The sequence below is a fragment of the Leguminivora glycinivorella genome, chromosome 6 (genome assembly GCF_023078275.1).
Source record: "Leguminivora glycinivorella isolate SPB_JAAS2020 chromosome 6, LegGlyc_1.1, whole genome shotgun sequence".
Taxonomy (NCBI): Eukaryota; Metazoa; Arthropoda; class Insecta; order Lepidoptera; family Tortricidae; genus Leguminivora; species Leguminivora glycinivorella.
Window position 1 is genome coordinate 5,340,649 of NC_062976.1, and position 20,766 is coordinate 5,361,414.

Here is a 20,766-nt window from a genome sequence, read left to right on the forward strand (position 1 = left end):
TCAATTGTTTGTAAATTGTAACTATTTGTCGTATTAAATAGGGACACAAAGGTCAAAATGGTTAGGAAACGAAATTAAAGATGTAAGCGGACACAAGCAAGGGCAGTCTTCTTTAATAACGCGTAGGCGTAGGGTTAGAGCCGGCGTAGTTTTATTTGACGTTCATAAGCGCATTGTAATATGCCTACTTGGAAAATAAATATTGGTATTGTAATATATATCGCACATTGGTCCCTCAGTCAATTCTAGTGACAGCGCCATCTTGACGGCCCTATGGATATGCTCCACATCCTCAGTCGACAGTCGGTCACTACGTTATAAAAGAAACTCATAGTAAACTCACTCTGCACGTTGGTCCAGCTCGCGAACTCGCCAGCGAGCGCCAGTGGTAGCGCGCACTGGCCCGCCATTTTGACGACCCTCTGTATATGGTCCACATCCTCAGTCGACAGTCGGTTGTGACACATCACGTTTAGGATGACTGTTGGTCGCCCAGAGAGCAGGAACGCTGGAAAGATTAAAAATAGTTAGTTAGTTTGTAAACTATTACAGTACAATGGCGATAGCGGTCTCAGCTCTCAAAGTAATTATTGAATCAATATTATTGATAGTAAAACAATGGCTTCCCATGCAAAATTATCAGTATTAAAACTAGAAGAGTCATACAAAGAGCAAGCACACATTGCTCGAGAGTTGGTCAAAGACGCCAAGCCTTCAGAGATAACATAGAGAATTTTCGACGAGTACCAAGTCGCGCGGCGATCGGGGTGGTGTAATGGTCAAACACGTCAGCCGCGACAGCTGGAGACCCGGGTTCTATTCCTAGCTTAGCCACTAATGATCGCTTTTTCTTTAGTGTGTGGTATCTATTTCATTTTATAGAAGAGTCATATTTTACCTATGGACCTAATGATTGTTTTTAAATTCTTGTTAACATGGGTAAAATAAGTTCATTGAATAAAACGATTGAAATGTTGCCAGTTTATAAGTGAGTTTTATTCATACTTAGCGCAATAAAAAAACTTAATGATAACTGCTGTAGGTACTTTAAATACTGATATTACTGATACATATGTAGTACTAGATCTTCAAATATATTTCAAAAAATTGTACGCCCATCTATCATTTTGGCTCATTGTTTTTATGGCCTTATTGTAATAAGTTTTCCTAACAAATAAAATAAAATAAAAAAAGAGCACAAATTGACGCATCCATTTTCCTTTATGGCATGCTAATATATTCTTAAACCTTTCTTAAACTTCTTTTAAGTTTATTGGTTGGGACTGAAAATCAGCGGTCTCGCTGAGTCTCATCCATTTTACTGCACACACATCTGTAATTTTACTTACTAAGTTTTTATAAGTTCTTACATTTCCATTTCGTGCTGTGTTGGTAAATAAATATCTTTTTATTATTTTATTGTCAACATGTCATTCTGAGTAACCACACACCACACCTATTCTCGGTCTAATGCAGGCCACCGTCAACAGTAATGTGTTGGTAAACAGCGGTCACGTGGCAGTGGTTCGCTACATATTTCATGCCCAAGGCCGCTATCGATCTAACCCACCCACTGCTCCTGTACAAGCCCGGTCACCTTCTGTGACATTCTGTTTAATTAAAGTAGTAAAATAGCAGGTCAGACTGTTATGATAGCGAATTCTCGTCACGCGACCAATGCTATTGTTTTAACCTGGCTATTCTATGTTTATAGGATTTTTTTAAAAGAAAATTACTACTGAATAGCTGTTATTGTGAAGGTTTTCTGGGGCATTTTGCAAATTAATTTATTGGCTTTTTGTTTCTTGAATAAACTTAATTAACCTAAATAACTGAAGGCCTAAAGTGAGGGTCGGGTAAAATCAGGTTTTAATATGTCTATGCAATTGCAAAGTAAAACGGGATTTGTAGAGTAGAGAGGGTAAAAGTAAGTAAAAGTATATTTTATTTGTTAAAATGGAATTCAGATTCAGATTCTCTATACCTTGATTTTAACGTATTGTTTAAAATGTCATACGAAATTGTCAAACGATTTAAAGCGATAAGGTACAGATATCATCACATATTTATGCCGGTGACTGTAGGTACAGTCACCAGCATAAATATGTGATGATTTCTAGACCTTGTCACATTAACGTCTTATTTGAAATGTCATACGAAATTGTCAAACGATTAAAAGCGACAAGGTACAGAAATCATCACTTTCTATTCATCACATCATCTATTTATGCCGGTGACTGTACATACAAATGAAACAACAGACAAAGAACATGTCCGCAATTAAAAAAGACAATATTTGAAGAGGTTTGTAACAGATTTGTTTTCAGGTTACCGACGGATTTAATAAATAAATTTAGTTAAAATAGCCAATGAGGTCACAGCTTTGCAAAACGCCAGGTAGTTGCATCCGCATTTAAAGGGTGCAATAAGTCACTTGACCGGTCAGTTACTTTTTTTTATTTTTATTTATGGGATACTTATATTTAGTTTGTACTTAGTTAAACAAGCGCCACGTCCATGTGTGATTTTAATTAACACTTGCTTTAAATTCGGACTGTAATAATGCCTTCTATGTGACTTTGGCTAGATACTGGACTTCGGCTAGATAGTAGGCTTTACCAAACAAACAGCAAGTAACATTTTAGTGCTATAATTTTGGTTTTCGACGCTAAAAGCTACTATAGATGTCGTATAAAGGTTTTCGCGTGACCGCCTGTCGTATAAAAGCCTCCTGTAACACCTTTTAGCTATATAAGCTTGTACCGCTAAAAGGTGTTATTAGGAAGTGATGTAAACGTTTATATCACCATTTTATAGAGCCGCTATAGGCCTGGTCTATAACAGGATCAAATATGACTACTATAGGTCTATATTATTGTATAATAGTGTTAGGAATCACTGCTATGCAATCAATTTGCGCTACTAAGGTTCCCGACAAGCCGCTATAGTTGTTGCGTTATACAGCTAAAAGGTGTTATTAGGAAGTGATGTAAACGTTTATATCACCATTTTATAGAGCCGCTATAGGCCTGGTCTATAACAGGATCAAATATGACTATTATAGAACAATATTACTGTATAATGGTGTTAGAAATCACTGTTATGCAATTAATTTGCGCTATTAAGGTTACCAACAAGTCGCTTATAGTATTTTTAGTAGTTGTGTTTTAACAGATTTAAAACCTAACTATACCACTATTTTGGGATATAGTGGCTTTGGAAAACACTGCTATAGTATTTAACACTGTATAGTAGTGATATGAATACCATTATAGAGCTATTTTTATAATGAAGTTTTCAGGATACGTTTATATAGCTTTGAAAAGGTTATAGTCTTTTTCTAATGCCTTTTATATCTCATCGCCGTATACGCCACAATGACTCTTTAAATATCACAGACCTGTTCAATAATGATTTCGGTATCTCTTTTAAAACACAATAGCGTTATAGCTGAGTTTACTATATGTTTTATAAACCAAATATATAAGAGTAGAAAACGATTACTTTTAAATGACAATTTTGACCTTAAAAGGCTGCTTTATGGTGTTTATACATCGTAATTATGAAATCAGGCCAAAGATGCGGTATCTGGTTCCGTACAGTGTTTTTCTAGAAATTAACTTTAAAAATACACATAGCGACCAATTGTAGTTTAGATTTGTCATACTAAAAAGAAAACAACATTTATTAATACTGTTTAAAAGATCTTTCTATAGTAAAACATTGAAAACAAGTATTGTTTTCTATATAAAGAACTTATAAGTTAAACTGGATCATAGTTAAATTCTCATGCAACCCTAATTGAATCCACAATGGCGGGCTTATGGCAGTGAATGCGTATGATAAGTGATATAGTCGAACTATAAAAGCGTATGTTTTACTTCTTGGATCCATATTAGAAACTATGGTGCCAATAATTTTATTGTATTAAATTATATTTATTTATTTTATTCAAAACATGTATAAATCGAGGGCGCATTTAAAATACTCCATTAAACTAATATTCTTTTAACGGTAAAATTTCCATCGCATACCTTTTTGCAGTAATGGTGGAAGTATACGAAATCCAAATTATGTTAATTGACACTAAACTTCACAAGTTCACACGCCACTTTTCGTTAAGTTCCTCGTTTAGAACAGTTTTTGTTAAATATTACACACATTAAATTATTTTAGAAATTTCGCATTAAAAGGGACGGCAACTGCTATTAAAAAACAAAATAACCTGTATAACGGAATCTCAAATGCTACTATAGCATACATTGATACTATAATAGCATTACTGTGTCCTCTACGTCAACAAATTAGCACAATAGTCATCATTACATCACCATTATAGACCTTAAACGTCACGGATGATACTGCTATAGGCCTATTATATCACTAAATGGCTGCATAATTGCGCCAAATCGGCTCTACAGTACCAATATAGACTATTTATAGGTCCATTTAGTGTGATTTAATTTGGTGTCCTCGACCACTATAGGACCAGAAATTGTTACTTGAGAGGAACTATAATAAGCACACAAAATTTCATCCCCATCGGTTCAGCCGTTTAGGAGGAGGAGGTAACAAACACACAAGCATGTCAATGATATTTAACAAATTCCTTATTCAATACAAATACTTCGATATATTGATGAATTAAACGAGAGTTTACTAGAAATAACGTTTAATTATAAGCTAATTTATAAAAATACACTCGTAAAACATGTGTCACAGAGTAGCCGCTTAAACAAGACAAGTGACATGACATTGACGTAAGGATCGTCAAGCGCGAGACGGATTCGCAAGGCGCGAAATTCGAAATTGACATTTAACACTCCCTTTGAATTCGAGCCTTACAAGTTACTCTAAACAACAATAATACAATATTTAGTTTTAACAATAGTGCAACAGTAACATAAGCACAAGTTTAAACAAAAAAAAAATAATCATATAGCTCCAAGTGAACACATTCCAAGTTTGGATCTGAGAAAATTAAATGTATCTTTTGACAAAGCTTTTGTGAGAATATCAGCATATTGATTTTTGCTGCTAACAGCTTTTAAAGTGATAATCTTTTGCTGATACTTTTCCTTAATAAAATAATATTTCACTTCAATGTGTTTACACCTTTTATGAAAGTTCACATTTTTGATAACACTAATGGCACTTTGATTGTCTAAGTGAAGACACAGAGAATCTTGTTTGTATTCACCAATGTCGCTGAGAAATTGTTTGATCCACATTGCTTCCTTAGTAGCTGCGCAAGCAGCCATAAATTCAGCCTCGGTCGTTGAGAGGGCCACGGTTTGCTGTCTTTGACTAGACCAAGTTACTGTAGCTCCACTTTTTATAAAGACATAACCGGTTACTGAACGACGGGAGTCTAGGTCATTAGCATAGTCAGCATCGCTATAACCGGTAACTTCGGAGGACTCATTAGACTTTTTGTAATAGAGACCGTGGTCTTTAGTCTCTTTCAAATATTTGAAAATTCTTTTCACCGCATTCCAATGTGTTTGATTATAGCAATTAAGAAATCGACTCACCAGGTTGACGGCAAACATTATATCTGGTCGACTCACAATTGCCAGGTGCATGAGGGATCCCACTGCTTCTCTATATGGCAGACTCCTCTCAGGCTCTTCTTCTCCTTTTTGCAACTTCATGTGAGGGTCGACCGGAACACTGTTGGTATTAGCATCATGCATGTTAAATTTATTCAACATTTGCTCTATGTATCTTGTTTGATGAATAAATATATAGTCATTGGACCTTTCAATTTGCATCCCAACAAAATTGCTAGGCTTATCCAGAATCTTAATTTTAAAAACTTTATTCAATTCGGTAGTTACTGTTTTTAAAACTGTTTCATCTGTCGAGAATAATAATCCATCATCAACATATAGACATAGATAACATTTCTTATTATGAACTTGACCAATATAGACACACTGGTCAGCTTTACTATTGACAAAGCCAAACTTTTTCAACACTGAATCAAATTTGCTGTTCCAACATCGGGCGCTTGCTTTAAACCATATAATGATTTGTTAAGTTTACATACCATATTTTCTTCATGAGGAAGTCCTTCTGGGGGAGTCATGTATATGGTTTCTTCAAGCTCACCATAAAGGAAAGCTGTCTTGACGTCTAGTTGAACCATTTTGAGGTTTTGTTGAACAGCCACAGAGAGTAGTAATCGAATAGAATCATACCTTACAGTTGGTGCGAAGGTTTCTTGATAATCAATACCTGCTGTCTGTGCATATCCCTTAGCACACAGGCGTGATTTGTAACGCTGACCTGTTGGTTCTTCTTTGACACGGAACACCCATTTGCATCCTATGACTTTAGCATTTGGGGGTTTTTCTACCAATGTCCAGGTATTGTTTATCTCATGAGCATCCAATTCTTCTTTTATGGATTTTCTCCACTTTTCTGCAGCTGGTGACTTGATCGCTTCTTTATATGAAGCAGGAACATTTTCCGGAGGTATGGCTTTTAAGCACAGATAAGTACTTTCTTCTGATCTCTTAGTACCCTTATTCTGTCTAGGTCTCAGCTCCATCTTATTGACTATCGGTGTATCCAGAGAAGTATCAGGTACATAGTCACTATCTGAGGTGGATCTGTTTTCACATACTGTATCATATGAGGTGTCAAAACTTGAATTATCTGTATCACTGACACTTTCCTTTGACATCTCATGAGTATTATTGTTTTCTGCCGAATCTTTTGAAGATATTTCAACAGGAACATAATCTCTCTTGACAGTAGACTCTAGAAATATAGCATCTCTGCTCTTTATCACTGTAGTAGTCCCCGGTACTATAAATCGGTAACCTTTAGAATGATCACAATATCCTATGAAAATCATTTTGTGTGCTTTGGGATCCCACTTCTTGCGTTTCTCCTTGGGCAGGTGGACCATAGCTTCACAGCCAAATATGCGCATGTGTTTCACATTTGGCTTTCGTCCAGACCACATTTCTTCAGGAGTTTTGAATGATAATGACTTAGTCGGAGAGCGGTTGATCACATAGGCAGCGGTGTGAACTGCGTCAGCCCAATATTTCTTTGGTAAGTTGGCGTTCTGAAGCATACATCTTGCTCGTTCGACTAAGCTTCTGTTCATTCGCTCTGAGACCCCATTGCTCTCTGGGCTATACGGTGTGGTTGTTTGGTGTATGATACCTGCACCTTTCAAGTAGTCGGAGAATTTCTTGTTGACATATTCGGTTCCACCATCCGTACGAATCACCTTGATCCTGACATTGAGCTGATTCTCTACTTCATTTCTAAATTCTTTAAATTTTTCTAAAGCATCTGATTTGTTGTGGAGAAAGTACACATACACTTTCTTTGAGAAATCATCAACAAATGTAATGAAGTATTTGGCTCCACCAAGCGACGGAGTTTCCATGGGCCCACATAAGTCAGAGTGAACCACTTCTAGTAAACTTTCAGCTTTGGGGCCTTCACTTTTAAAAGGTAATCGGGTCTGTTTACCTTCCTTGCATGTTATGCATGTCAGATTTTCTATTTTCTCTGAGAAATTTACATCTTCAGCATTTTCAGTCATTTTATTTAGACTCTGAAAGTTAAGATGTCCCATTCTCTGGTGCCACCGGTAAGTATCCTCTTCTTTTTCAACCTCAGACATGCATGCATAGCCTTTTTCAGGCATATCTAGCCGGTACATGTTGTTGATGTGAGTTCCTGTAGCTACTATCTGACCTCTCTTGTTTGTTATAGTACAGCCTGTGTCGTGAAAATTCACTCTGCCTCCAGTTTTTGCAATCTGACTGACGGAAAGAAGATTGTTAGCCAGCTCAGGAATATACAGTACATTTGTAAATAGCACTTTGTGCTCCTTGGCTTTATCATCACAAGTATCTAAAGTTACTTGTCCTGAGCTATGCACAGATACCACTTCTTTGTTGGCAACTTTAATATTCTTTATCACAGGGATTGTCTCATTCTGTAGCAAATTTTTATCCTTAGTAAGATGATAAGCTGCTCCTGAGTCTATATACCACACATCATCTTGACTTGTTGTAGCTATGAACACTGCAGCGTATGACGCACTGCTTGACCTGTGACTATGATGCTGTGCATTCTTTGGCTTTTCTTTGCACTCTGGGCTTTTATGGCCATATTTATTGCAAGAATAACACCTAGGCCCTTTAGTCTGCTTCTTGTTACTTCTATGTGTCTTCTTATTAGCAAGAAATACTGTTGAATCCATCTCAGTACATCTGACATCTTGCAATAATTTTGATTTCACAGAGTCAGAGGTAATTTTCATGCCAGAGCTTTCAATAGCTATGATCATAGGCTGATACGATTCTGGTAGACCGGAGAGTAGCAGTGTTCCGAGCCATTCATCATCTACTTTGAAGCCTATGTTCCGGAGCTTATGTGCAGTGTTCATAATTTTGCTCACATATTCTTCTACATTTTGACATCCATTTAACGAGGTATTACAAAGATCACGCAGCAAGCCGACTCGGCGTGTCAGCCCAGAGTCGTCGAACGCACTTGACAGTTTCTCCCATACTTCTTTGGCGGTGCTGGCCTCCTGAATGTGCACATAATTTGTAGGATCCACAAGAAGAATTATCTTTGATTTTGCTTTTGTGTCTAGTTTTGTATCTACTTTTGCACCTTCAGCCGGTTCAACACAATCCCACAACTCTTCGTGTTGAAGATAAGTTTTTACTGCAAATCGCCATGTAGCGTAGTTAGCACGGCCGGTTAATTTTTCAATTAATGCCATTTGGCTATTCGATGCCATTTTCAAGTGTTTTATTGGTTAACACAAACGAAATAACACTTATTTGACGAAATAAAAACTGCAAGTCACTGATTGTTCCAGGCCGATTTTTATGTCCACAAATTATCACTTTTTCTGAGAGTTATTGCACTGTCTTCTTTTCTGGGCTTTACTGGGCCCTAAACCTGATGAATTAAACGAGAGTTTACTAGAAATAACGTTTAATTATAAGCTAATTTATAAAAATACACTCGTAAAACATGTGTCACAGAGTAGCCGCTTAAACAAGACAAGTGACATGACATTGACGTAAGGATCGTCAAGCGCGAGACGGATTCGCAAGGCGCGAAATTCGAAATTGACATTTAACATATATGTTTATAGAACTATATTAATAAAATATAAATATATTATACAATACCAAGAAAACATTTTTTCACGATTAAATTCAATTTATGACCCATTTTATTACAATATTTATTTATACCCACCCATTAGGGTAGAAAAGGTAAATATCGGGTAGATTGGGTAAATACCCGGTAAATACCCGATATCTACCCCGGGTATTTTCCCGCCGCCCATCTCTAGTTAAAATGTATGTATCTTTGGCCTTATCAAATATCAATGATGGTCGGAGGTTTTCTTTCCGGACATTTCGATACTTGTCACGCTCCACAGTGACATTTGTCATGCTCGATAGAGTCGATAGTGACATGAAGCAACGACACGCGATATAAAAATCAATTACTTCTAACATTCGTATGGGTAATGAGTAGTCGTATGTAAGTGTGTAAGCAGGTTAATGCTCGCGTATGTAAATACAGGTAAAATGTACAAATAGCAAAGTTTATATCGTTGAAAAGTTGATAAGGTACAGCGAGACAAATATCGACTGGGGGCAAATGTAATGGTCCATTTTTTCCATGTTTTACAATGTTTGAATTATTAAATAGAGAAATTCGCAAAAATTACCGTAAATACAAGAACCAAGAAGTGATGAATTGGAGTTTAAGTTACTTCGTAGTAGGTGTCACAAACTTTATGATTAATGCTTTAAACGTTACAAACAGACAATCGAATCAAATATCCGAACTCCGAAGTAACCCAAAAGCATTTTGGAATTTTGGAGCTTTATTAAAAACAAGAGAGGAGGCCACTCTGCTCGCCCTGCCCGAATGTACTTAAGCGACATGACGGCGGTGACGGGATCTGATATTGCTAACCTATTCGCTAGCCATTTTTCTTCAGTATACACTTGACCGAACTCTAGTAACAGTGGCACCAACACGCTTGACCGCCCTCTTAGACGTGATGCATACATCTCTAAAATATAAGCTGACATATTACAGGCAATTAAATTATTAGACACGTCTAAAGGTTCTGGTCCAGGTGGCATACCTCCTATATTTGTGAAACGTTGTGGTTCAGCATTGGCTTTACCTCTTTCTATAATATACCAGGGCTGATTGAAAAGTTCGCGGCTAAGTTGAAATCAAAACCAAAGTTTTTTCTATAATATTTATAAGTCCGATGGTGCCAAATCGGGTGAATAAGGCAGATGCGGCAATAATTCAAACCCGCAATTATGAATTTCTGCCATTGACTTTAGTGACGTATGCACCCGTGCATTGTCCTGGTGGAAAAGAACTTTCTTTGTCAGCACTCCAGGTCTTTTTACTTTCAAAGTCGACGTAATCGACGTAAAAGTTTATTTTTTTATTTTTATTTATTGGTATTTAGGACAACAACAGCCGTAAATATATAACTTACATAGGTATTTTTACATAGTCTTAGGCCAATAACAGTTATCCGTTGAGTGAAAAGTATAAGTACAATATGTTACTAAAAAAATAATAATTGTGTTACATATTTAAAATTACAGTGAAAATGTGCAAGCCACACAGAAAACAGTGAACTGATGCAAACAATACATACAACGAAAAGTGAAGTTAGAGGTCGATACACAGGTTAAATATTACCCTACCTTAATAATATTTTATTTAATCTATGATAATATTTATAGGTACTGGAATTTAGCGATTATAAATAATTCTTATACTCACGCTTATACCCAAGGGTCACTATATTACGCAGATTAAGCTCTTGTAAGAAATGACTATTGTTCTACTTTTTTTTTATATACCCTTCCATACTATAAGTGATAAGATACCAAGATATATCGTCTTTCCAAGCCCAAACACAAAATACCTTTTACTTTATAATGAATTATATATATATATATATATATATATATATTTTTTTTATCTGTTATTTTTCAATAATAATATATTTAATACGTCATTTTTAAATTTATTTTTAGTGCCATTAAAAGGATCTGTTGAGTCGAATTCCTGGCTATAAAGATGCGGAATACGAGATAGTACAGCATTTGCCCCGTAGTTAGTAGAATGTAGTGGGACTTGAAATAGCGTGGTATTCCTAGTGCGACGTTTAGGAACCCGAAAAAGTATACCAGATAATAGCTCAGGGCAATCAAGACGGTTTCGAACTATATCAAAGAGGAAGTTCATATCGGCTAATTTACGTCTATTTTCAAGTGTGAGAAGGTTGTATTCCTGGCAGCTGTCAGAGTAAGAGGCAAATGAATTATTAAATTTGTAATTTAAATGATTAATAAACTTCCTCTGGATTCGTTCAATGCGGTCTTTGTGGATGGCGTAGCAGACTGACCAAACTGGGGAAGCGTATTCTAGGACGCAGCGTACATATGCATAATAAACAATCTTAAAACTTAATAAACTCTGGAATGGTTTGCAAGTCCTCATTATAAAGCCAAGGTTACGATAGGATCTATTTACTATTAGGTCAACGTGGTCTCTCATGGTCATTTTCGCGTCTAGCAGTACCCCCAAGTCGCGTACTACGTCGACTCTCTGGACTGTCGTACCATTAAAATTATAGGAAAATATAATAGGTTTCCTTTTGCGTGTAAAACTAATACATTGACATTTACTGATGCTGATTGTAATTCTATTTTCTATATAGTATCTCATAAGATTAGTAAGGTCACTTTGCAAACGCTCACAATCTGCTAAAGATTTAACACGCAAGTATACTTTTTTGTCATCAGCATACAATAAATGGTGAGCATTTGTGAAACATTTATCTATATCAAAAATGTACGCATTATAAAAGAGGGGACCGAGATGTGAGCCCTGAGGCACGCCAGATGATATATCAATAAAATCAGACCTGAAACCACCCACGACAACAGCTTGTGAACGATTTATGAGATATGATTGAATCCACCTAAGTAAGTCACCGTGTATTCCGAGCGTTTGAAGTAATTTTTTGAGAGCAGGATGGCGTGATCTACCCGGTCGAAAGCTTTTTTTTTCGAAGTCCGTGTATACCACGTCAACCTGACCACCTCCTTCCATTTCCTACCTCTTTATACAGGATTCTGTATTCTGAGTAAAACGTTGAAAACACTCCTGTTGCATGCGTTTCTGTCTAGCTCTAAGCAAGGTAAAGTTCGCAATAATAGTCCGAGTTTATAGTCGTACCTTTTTGGAGATAGTCAACCATTATTACACCCTTTGCGTCCCAGAACACTGATGCCATAACTTTATTTGCCGACAAAATGGCCTTTGCCTTTTTGGGTGGCGGAGATCCAGCACGAACCCACTGTTTTGATTGCTGTTTAGTCTCGGGCGTATAGTGGTAGTCCCATGTCTCATCCATAGTAACATATCTGTTCAAATAGTCTTGAGGGTCAGCTTCATACAGGTCTAGACAGTCGCGTGAAATTGTTAGACGAGTGATTTTTTGTTCCACTGAAAGGAGCTTTGGAACCCATCTCGCCGACACCTTGGAAAACCCTAATTCGTTAACTATAATATTAAGAGTTTTTTCACAGGAGATGCCTACGATGTCGGCTATTTCTTATAATAGGTCACTTTCTGACTGATGTTTTCCTTTTGCGTGGAAAGAGGCTCGAATTGTCCCAGTCTTTAAAAAGGGAGATGAAGCTGACGTACAGAACTATCGTACAGAACTATTGTATATATCAGTTCTTAATACCTGTTAAATGTTTTGTTACGTAATTTATAAAATATATGATGTGAATGTACTGTGATAATAAAATAAACATAGACTGTCCACCGGTTACATATGGCAGGCGTGTTCAGTAGATACCTACATGTAGAGATAAAATGGATCAGTTACAGTTGGCCCCCAGTCGAGATTTGCTCTTATAACACAACCGATGTTGGTTAAGTCTGATGATAACTTTTAAACAACTAGCAGAAAAAGGTACATGTAGTACACAGTATAGTAGTGCTACTTAGACAACAAGGAACATGTCTCTGAACACTCGACTTGAATTGCCTTTAGAAAATCAGGATTGATTTAGAGACACAAAACACAAAAAGGCTGAAAAAGATTAGTCTACGTATAGTCACCGGCATAAAGAAGTGATGATTTCTGTACCTTGTCGCTTTTAATCGTTTGACAATTACGTATGACATTTCAAACAAAACGTTAATATGACAAGGTACTTATGCCGGTGACTGTACGTGAAAATTCGCTATCCTCGAAACAGATGAAACCTCAAAGTTCAGTTCAATTAGGTTACGAAACTTGAGGAGCTCCAAGTATAATGTTCGTTGATTGATTAATTATAAAATTAATGTAAAGCGCGCTTATAAATTACTAGCTTTTGCCCGCGGCTTCGCTCACGTTACAAAAAGTAGCCTAGATGTCACTCTCCATCCCTTCAACTAAAATCACGTCAATTCGTCGCCCCGTTTTGCCGTGAAAGACGAACAAACAGACACACAAACTTTCCCATTTATAATATTAGTTAAGTAGCTTTTTCCCGCGGCTTCGCTCGCGTTAGAAAGAGACAAAATGTAGCCTATGTCACTCTCCATCCATTCAACTATCTCCACTTAAAAAATCACGTCCATTCGTCGCTCCGTTTTGCCGTGAAAGACGGACAAACAGGTACACACAGTTTCCCATTTATAATATTAGTATGGATATACGTAGATAATTAAGTATTTAATTATGTGTAAGACGACCTATCAGAAGAGTATAGGTATATACTATAAATGTATGTTGCTGGGTTCTCACGCATAAAACGCTAACATCTGGTTTTAAATAAACAATGATTAAGTACTCAGATTGAACTTTGATTCCGCCACCATATCGGTAGGATTATTGTTGTGAGGCAGTCTAAATGATATGCGCGTTAATCTGCTAAAAGGAAGTACGTACAGTAAGATACATCTAGAACCTAGTTTACCTTTTTAAGATCTTCGACTGTATCGCCGTGTCTTGCGTGGGCGACGGTCGCGCGATCGTCGCGCGACCGTCGCCGTCGCGTCTCATACTTCCATATCGATAAGGTTTGATTTCGTATGCGTCGCATCGCCGTCGCGCGACCGTCGCCCACGCAAGCCACGGCCACGGCGTAAGGCTTCTACGTCAGTATACGTAGATGTGACAAGACGAATTATATGTAGGTAAAGTTGAGATCTAAGAAATTATATCGGTCGAGGACTAAGGTGGAGACTTATATATTATGTTATGTTAGGTATGAGTTTTTCGTCTATAGTATAATCAGCAGATTGTACAAAACACAACAAGCGCATGAAATAAAAAGGACCGTTTTTAGCACTTGACTTTTGAGGTCATACTTTTACTATGGTACCAATGCTGAAATCGCGAAAAAATTGCTTATAATTAAGGTATGTATAAGCGAATAGATTGACACTACAACTACAGTCTATACCGGTAAAAGAATGTCCTAGAATCATTCTTTTACCGGTATAAAGTGTAATATGAACTGAACTTTTACCATAAAGCAACTAAGTACACAAGTGCATAAAAGCCGGATTTTTAAACTGTTAGCAAGATTATTGTTCAGCCAAGGTTAAAAAAAATAAACTCTTATCAACACACACTACGCTTAGGTTACAGTGTGTTGCCTAATACAGCCTACACATAGACGATTACAAATATTACAATACAATAGACCAGTCATTTGACACCCAAAAATGATAATGTAATGAACTACATAATTTCGATACCACAAAATGGTATATTCTGTCAAACAAGTCTGTCAGTAAATAAAAACTAAGAAAACTATAGGTATCCTTTTCTCTAGCACCCTAAAGAAAAGGATTTTATTATACTGTGTTACTTTGTCTGTGTTCCAGACTGAAATTATTTAAAACATTATACACCGTGGGCCTGAATAACCCGAAAGATTGTAACAGTGTATTCCTCACCACATTTAGAGACTACAATGTCATATAAACATTTCTGGATATCGCCTTTTTTCAGTTATTACCAATTGAAAAAAAAAATCTTATTGTGACTCAGTACAAAAGGTATTTTTAACGGCCTTGATGCCATTATGGAGATTAGTTTTTTTTAATACCACGTCGGTGGTAAACAGGTATACGGCCCACCTGATGGAAAGCGGTCACCGTAACCTGCAACTCAAGGGGTGTCACATGCGCGTTGCCGACCCATTAGAAACTTGTACAAGTTGTACACTCCTTTTTTGAAGAACCCCATACTGTAGTTCATCGGGAATACCTCGGTATTCCTCTCACTATCCTTATTGATATACATATGTCAAAAAGTGAGAAATAAAACTTTTCAAAAATGAGGTTTTTACAAAAACAAACGTTAAAAGTGATTTTAAGTGCCAGTTTTATGATTAAAATTTTATTGTACAAAATACATTCAAAAATAGTAAAAAAAAATATCCAAAAAAACAAAAATCTTTTGGCTTATTCAGGCCCACGGTGTATAAGTTGCTGCTACGACAAGACTTGTTCCTCAAGAATATCCTAGAAGGAAAGGTTCAGGTCGTGTCGTACCAGAAAGTGAAGGAGTTGGCAGAGGAGCGGACGAGTTGTAGATTGCTCCACCGACAAGAGCACAGCTCTTAAGTTTGAAGAAAATATAAGCAGAATCGCAAATATTAACAAACCAGAACCTTAGCGTTGCTGCAGTATAACGTTGCTTTTAGTAGAATAGGTGTAAGCAATTTTCATAATTACCCTACATTCAAAGTTACCGTTTAAGTAGTTCACAAACGTTTAGATGCATTTTTTCGTCTCGTCGACGTCAATGTCGCTAAAAATAGCCAATGTCACCTGCGTCATAAAAATCGATTGCTAACTCATTCACCGAAACGTTTAATAGTTTTTCACTAAAATAGAACAATCGACACACATGCCCACATCAATGTTGTATTCCCATTTGGCCCCATCTCACGTGATAGCTCGGCATAGCCGCAACGCAACACTCTGGCATGGAAGGGAGAAATGAGAATAGTTTGTACATTTTTTTGTTACCAGATTTCTATACATTTTCGGTAACAAAAAAAGGAAAGTTTCATACAATCAACCTAGGACATTTTGGGAAACCTAGTGGATCTTGCTCATGGACTCTATCAGCCTACCAATTTTTATCCAAATCGGAGACGTGATCCAAATGTACAAACTAAACGGGAATTGCTGACCTATGCTAACGTCGTACGTAAAGTTTATCAATATTTGATTTGTAGTTTTTGATACATCTCGTTTGCATGCAATAAACTTAAAAACTACTAAACGGATCTTCATATAGTTTTGATTATCATGATTCTTGAATGTTCAGGTGTATAATTTGTTAACGTTTTGTGTAACCCGTGCGAAACCGGGGCAGGTCGCTAGATAATAAATTAAGCTTACTTATTTAATTTCAGTTTCAGGGTGCAAACGTTTAATTATAATGAAAACAAATGACTTGGCACCGAGGACCTTAATAAGCAAACAGACGGGGTCAAGGTGGGAGCGATAGCGTAAATGACACTCCAGGTGGAAAGGGCGATTTGCAATCAAACTTCATTAGAATGAGGTACTTGTGAAGGCGGTATTTATATTTGACTGTGGTAAAAACAGGCTGTTTGAAAGTAAAGGGGGCCCGTACTAGCGCGCAAAAAGGTTCATTCATTGTCAGGTCGAAACTTCAGAGGGCAATACTGAAAAACTTCGGACTATTCTACACGACGTGCGTAAAGGAAGTTTGTAACAATCGTAACATGTGTCGATTTAAAACACTTACTCTTTTCCGCACGTGTATCGTACCTAATGCACTATTTCTGAACATAAGTATCTAAATAAATAGCCAACATGTCAAAATAAATAAATATTGTTCTCATAGGTCATTATCGCATCATCGGTCCATTTTGTCGGAGGCAAACCCACGGCTTTCCGGTACATGTTATTTCCAGATAATAAAGATTTTCTGACATCACGTTCACCTATCAGACTGTGAATACTGTGATTCAATTCAATGCATACATTTTTAGCAAAAAAAATTTCAGTGATCTCATCATTACGAATATGGCCTAAAAGCGTTCAAGTTTATAAATTGCATGTTAGTTTATTGTAGCAATGGCCGTTTTCAGCGATTCGACGAATGGGGCTTATTTTTCGTGACGGGGATGAGTCATGAGGGATAGGCGAATGAATTTCATTTTAACCAAATCCAACACCTCGGGGAAGTTTGATGCCGATGTAAGATCTCGGGAGATCTCTTGTCTCTCATGGAGACCCAAAATGTTTTTTTGCACTTGCAGCTAACGTGCAACTGTGCATAGGTAGACCCTTCCATCTTCTCGATCAATGGTGAGATTATTAAGTTAAGCCAGCTCTTACACCAACGCTCGAGAAGATTATACTAATAAACTCTTTTATCATATTCCTTTACATTTTATCTACTTTACCATACTACAACAAAAAAATGTTAAAATAAACATTTTCCGGAAATCCGGACGCGGAAGGCAGGCCGGGTAGCAACAAGTTTTCATTGACAAATTGCAATAACATTGAAATGGCGGTAGAGGTCATTCACCTACAGACTGTCAAGGCATGTGACTGCCTGACCTTACAGTGCGTAATGACATTGCCAGACGGTTTGTTATGTACCTGTTTAAATTGTAACAATATGGATCGGGTCACCGTCAGATTTCAGTGATTCAAAATTCTAACGTAACGATGGTCACCTCATTTTATTGATCAAAGCTTTGTTTGTCATGTAACGCGTTGCTTTTCGTATTTAAAATCATGTGGATCAGAATGTTAAAGAAAATGATGTTGTTGTGCCATATCAGGTCCTTCAACATCTGGGCCGTCCTATTTTTTCTCTTTTTATCTCGATCAAAATCTCATTCCTATCTTTTTTTTACTTATTTAATAGTCTGTCTGTACTATACAGAAAATAATTTAACAGATTACACAGCGAAACATTTTATCATTTTCATACTAAACTTAATTCTAACTGCGTTCAATATTGTTAAAAATGTCACTTAACTAATTACTACAATTAAGTATTCGCAACGGTAATTAAATAACGGAACCATTGTACTGTTATGTGACAATTCGTAAACCGAACCATATATGTATTATTACAAAATCATAAAAAACAAAGATGGTTGATGATAATTAATATACTTGCTATTACTTGATATACATATACATATTTGCCTACATAGGACAAGATACTATCAGCAGCAAAAGTGCATGGAGAAATTATGAATAAATGCTTACTGTATCTAACCTAGCCAAAAATGCCAATCGTTGCAGCATATCGAATTAAACGGTTATCTTTCTAGATCCTTTCTTATGATATTACGTAGTGCGAATAAAAATGTTGCAGTGCAGTAAACAATTAGCTAGTAAAGTCAAGTGTAAATGATAAATTAGATCAAAAATATCCATGCAATATCCATGTAATGCGTCCCATAAATAAAATATCTAATATGTCCCACAACTCTTATTTATGTCGAGGATATTATAAGAGGACATATTTTGGAGCAACTTTTGTCCACCCATATTTTTATAATACAATATTTTTACTTTTTTTTTTATTTCATCTATGCCGTCGATCTCCTTTAAAATAGGCTAGTTTCAGTAGTTTCCTACTAGTCAAATCAGCAACTGTGACCTCGATCGCCTTTACATCAAAATAAAGAAGAATAAAAAATAATCCACCTTTAAATGCACGCCAAGAAGCGCTAAAACCTGTACTGAAAGAAGTATTTTCATATTTTTCATTTACCTACAAACTCTCTACTATTGACGACGTCATTTTCTGCATTACTTCAAAAGTTAGTTATTCATTCGTATTTTCATTACATCGCGGTATAATAATATATTTCGCCACCTTTACTATCGCTTAAATAGCTCAGTTTTAGTAGCGTAAGACGATGGGCGCGCTCCTGACCTGACGTTGTGGGTTCGAACCTCGGCAGTGGAAGTCTTTTTTTTCTTGTTATTATTTTTTTATCTTTTATACCCTTTTCAACCCTCTCTTTTTAAATATTGAGTTTTTTAGTATTAGATTTACAACCCATTTCATTGAAATTTTGTTAGACACATGTAATGCAATAAGTTTAAAAATTGTCTTTCAGTATTAGTATTGATTGAAGGTAACCTAAGGTTCAACATCGTTCCTACTAACCGCAATACTCTGTCTTAGCTAACCATCGCTAGACGTTATGCCCTTGTAATAAGGATTACAAATGTACAGTGACAGTTGTCCGGTATGACTCATAGATTTATATATTATTAAGCTAGATTGAGTTGTTAGGCCAAAAAGTGTGTCCACATGAGAGGATAAAGTTGGGGCTGTTGTCCCTCTCGCACTTATTGCCACTGTCAAAATTATTCGAATGACGTCATCACTGTCATTATTTGGGGATACCAGTCAATATTCAAAGTTACTACCAAATCTATTAATACCGAATTAAAGGTTTTTTTTATACTACGTCGGTGGCAAACAAGCATACGGCCCGCCTGATGTAAAGCGGTCACCGTAACCTATGGACGCCTGCAACTCAAACAGTGTCACAAGCGCGTTGCCACCCTATTAGAAACTTGTACACTCCCTTTTGCTGTGTTAAGTACACGAAAAGGACGAGTACGAGTTAAGGGAAGGAGGAAGGGTTTTTTAATTGCGCAACCTTTGGTTTTATGGCTTCATAATAATGACTTACCAATTCGTTACAAGGTATTAATATCCTTGCCTCGATATAATACAAAAATAATTTAAGAAGTTTATAAACTTAGTTATCATACAGGTAAAAATACTACTACTATAGTAATCTCTTTAACACTGGTCGCACGTGCGAGATACACCAGCCCCAACTTTGACCCTCTCATGTGGACACACTTTTACTAGTCTGATAAGAACGCCTTTCTGCACCGGTGATAAAGTTCAATTTAGTATGGCAAAAAAAGTGTTAGCTCAGTCCCTATTGAAAGTCCATGGTATGACTTAATGAAAAATTGGCTAAATAGTAATCAGAAAACAAGCAAAAAGGGTAGAATATATTTCTATAAGTTATTTCTTTGGATTACATATCAAAATGAACGTATTATACATTTTAATACTCGTTGAAATTGTATAGATTTAAATAAATAATTTTATTACTTAGTTCAAATTAATGACCGTCAAGAAACAAAAACTATCGAGTCGCTATTAGACCGTTTTCACATTATCCGATCCGATAACGGATGTCGGAAGGATATCAATAGAAGAATCCAAGATTCCGCCTGTAATGTATGGGATATCGGTCCGACATCCGATATCGGATCGGATAATATGAAAACGCACTTAGGTCTACATTTTACACTTTTTAAAACCAAGATTAATTAGAGTCAGTTGTATGGTCGGTATGTAATGTAAATAAAAAGTCGAAAAGTCGTAGGTCCTTTCTATACTTTTTGCTATGTATTTTATATTTCAATAGGCAGGCTTTTGTACCCATATTGCAGTACTTTCAATATGTGCTATCCTATAATTAAATTCGAACACTCGCGTAGACGCTTCTAATATTATTTGAATGGCATTAGGTACCAACATTAAATCTCCTTTTGAAAATAAATTTTAAAGAATATCCCACTATCAGATCAGAGCCACTGGTATTTAATTTAAAACATATGCCTATAATAAATAAATCCGATTAACCTTTG

At 36.4% G+C, this 20,766-nt stretch overlaps 1 protein-coding gene across 1 annotated transcript in view; it reads right to left on the minus strand.

Moving 5' to 3' along the window:
- The window catches only part of LOC125226822 (endonuclease/exonuclease/phosphatase family domain-containing protein 1-like), a 68,756-nt gene that overhangs the window by 5,792 nt on the left and 42,198 nt on the right, over positions 1 to 20,766 (minus strand). The window contains exon 5 of the mRNA XM_048130935.1: positions 344 to 508. Within this exon, the coding sequence (XP_047986892.1) occupies positions 344 to 508 (165 nt within the window). The remainder of the gene's footprint in view (positions 1 to 343; positions 509 to 20,766) is intronic.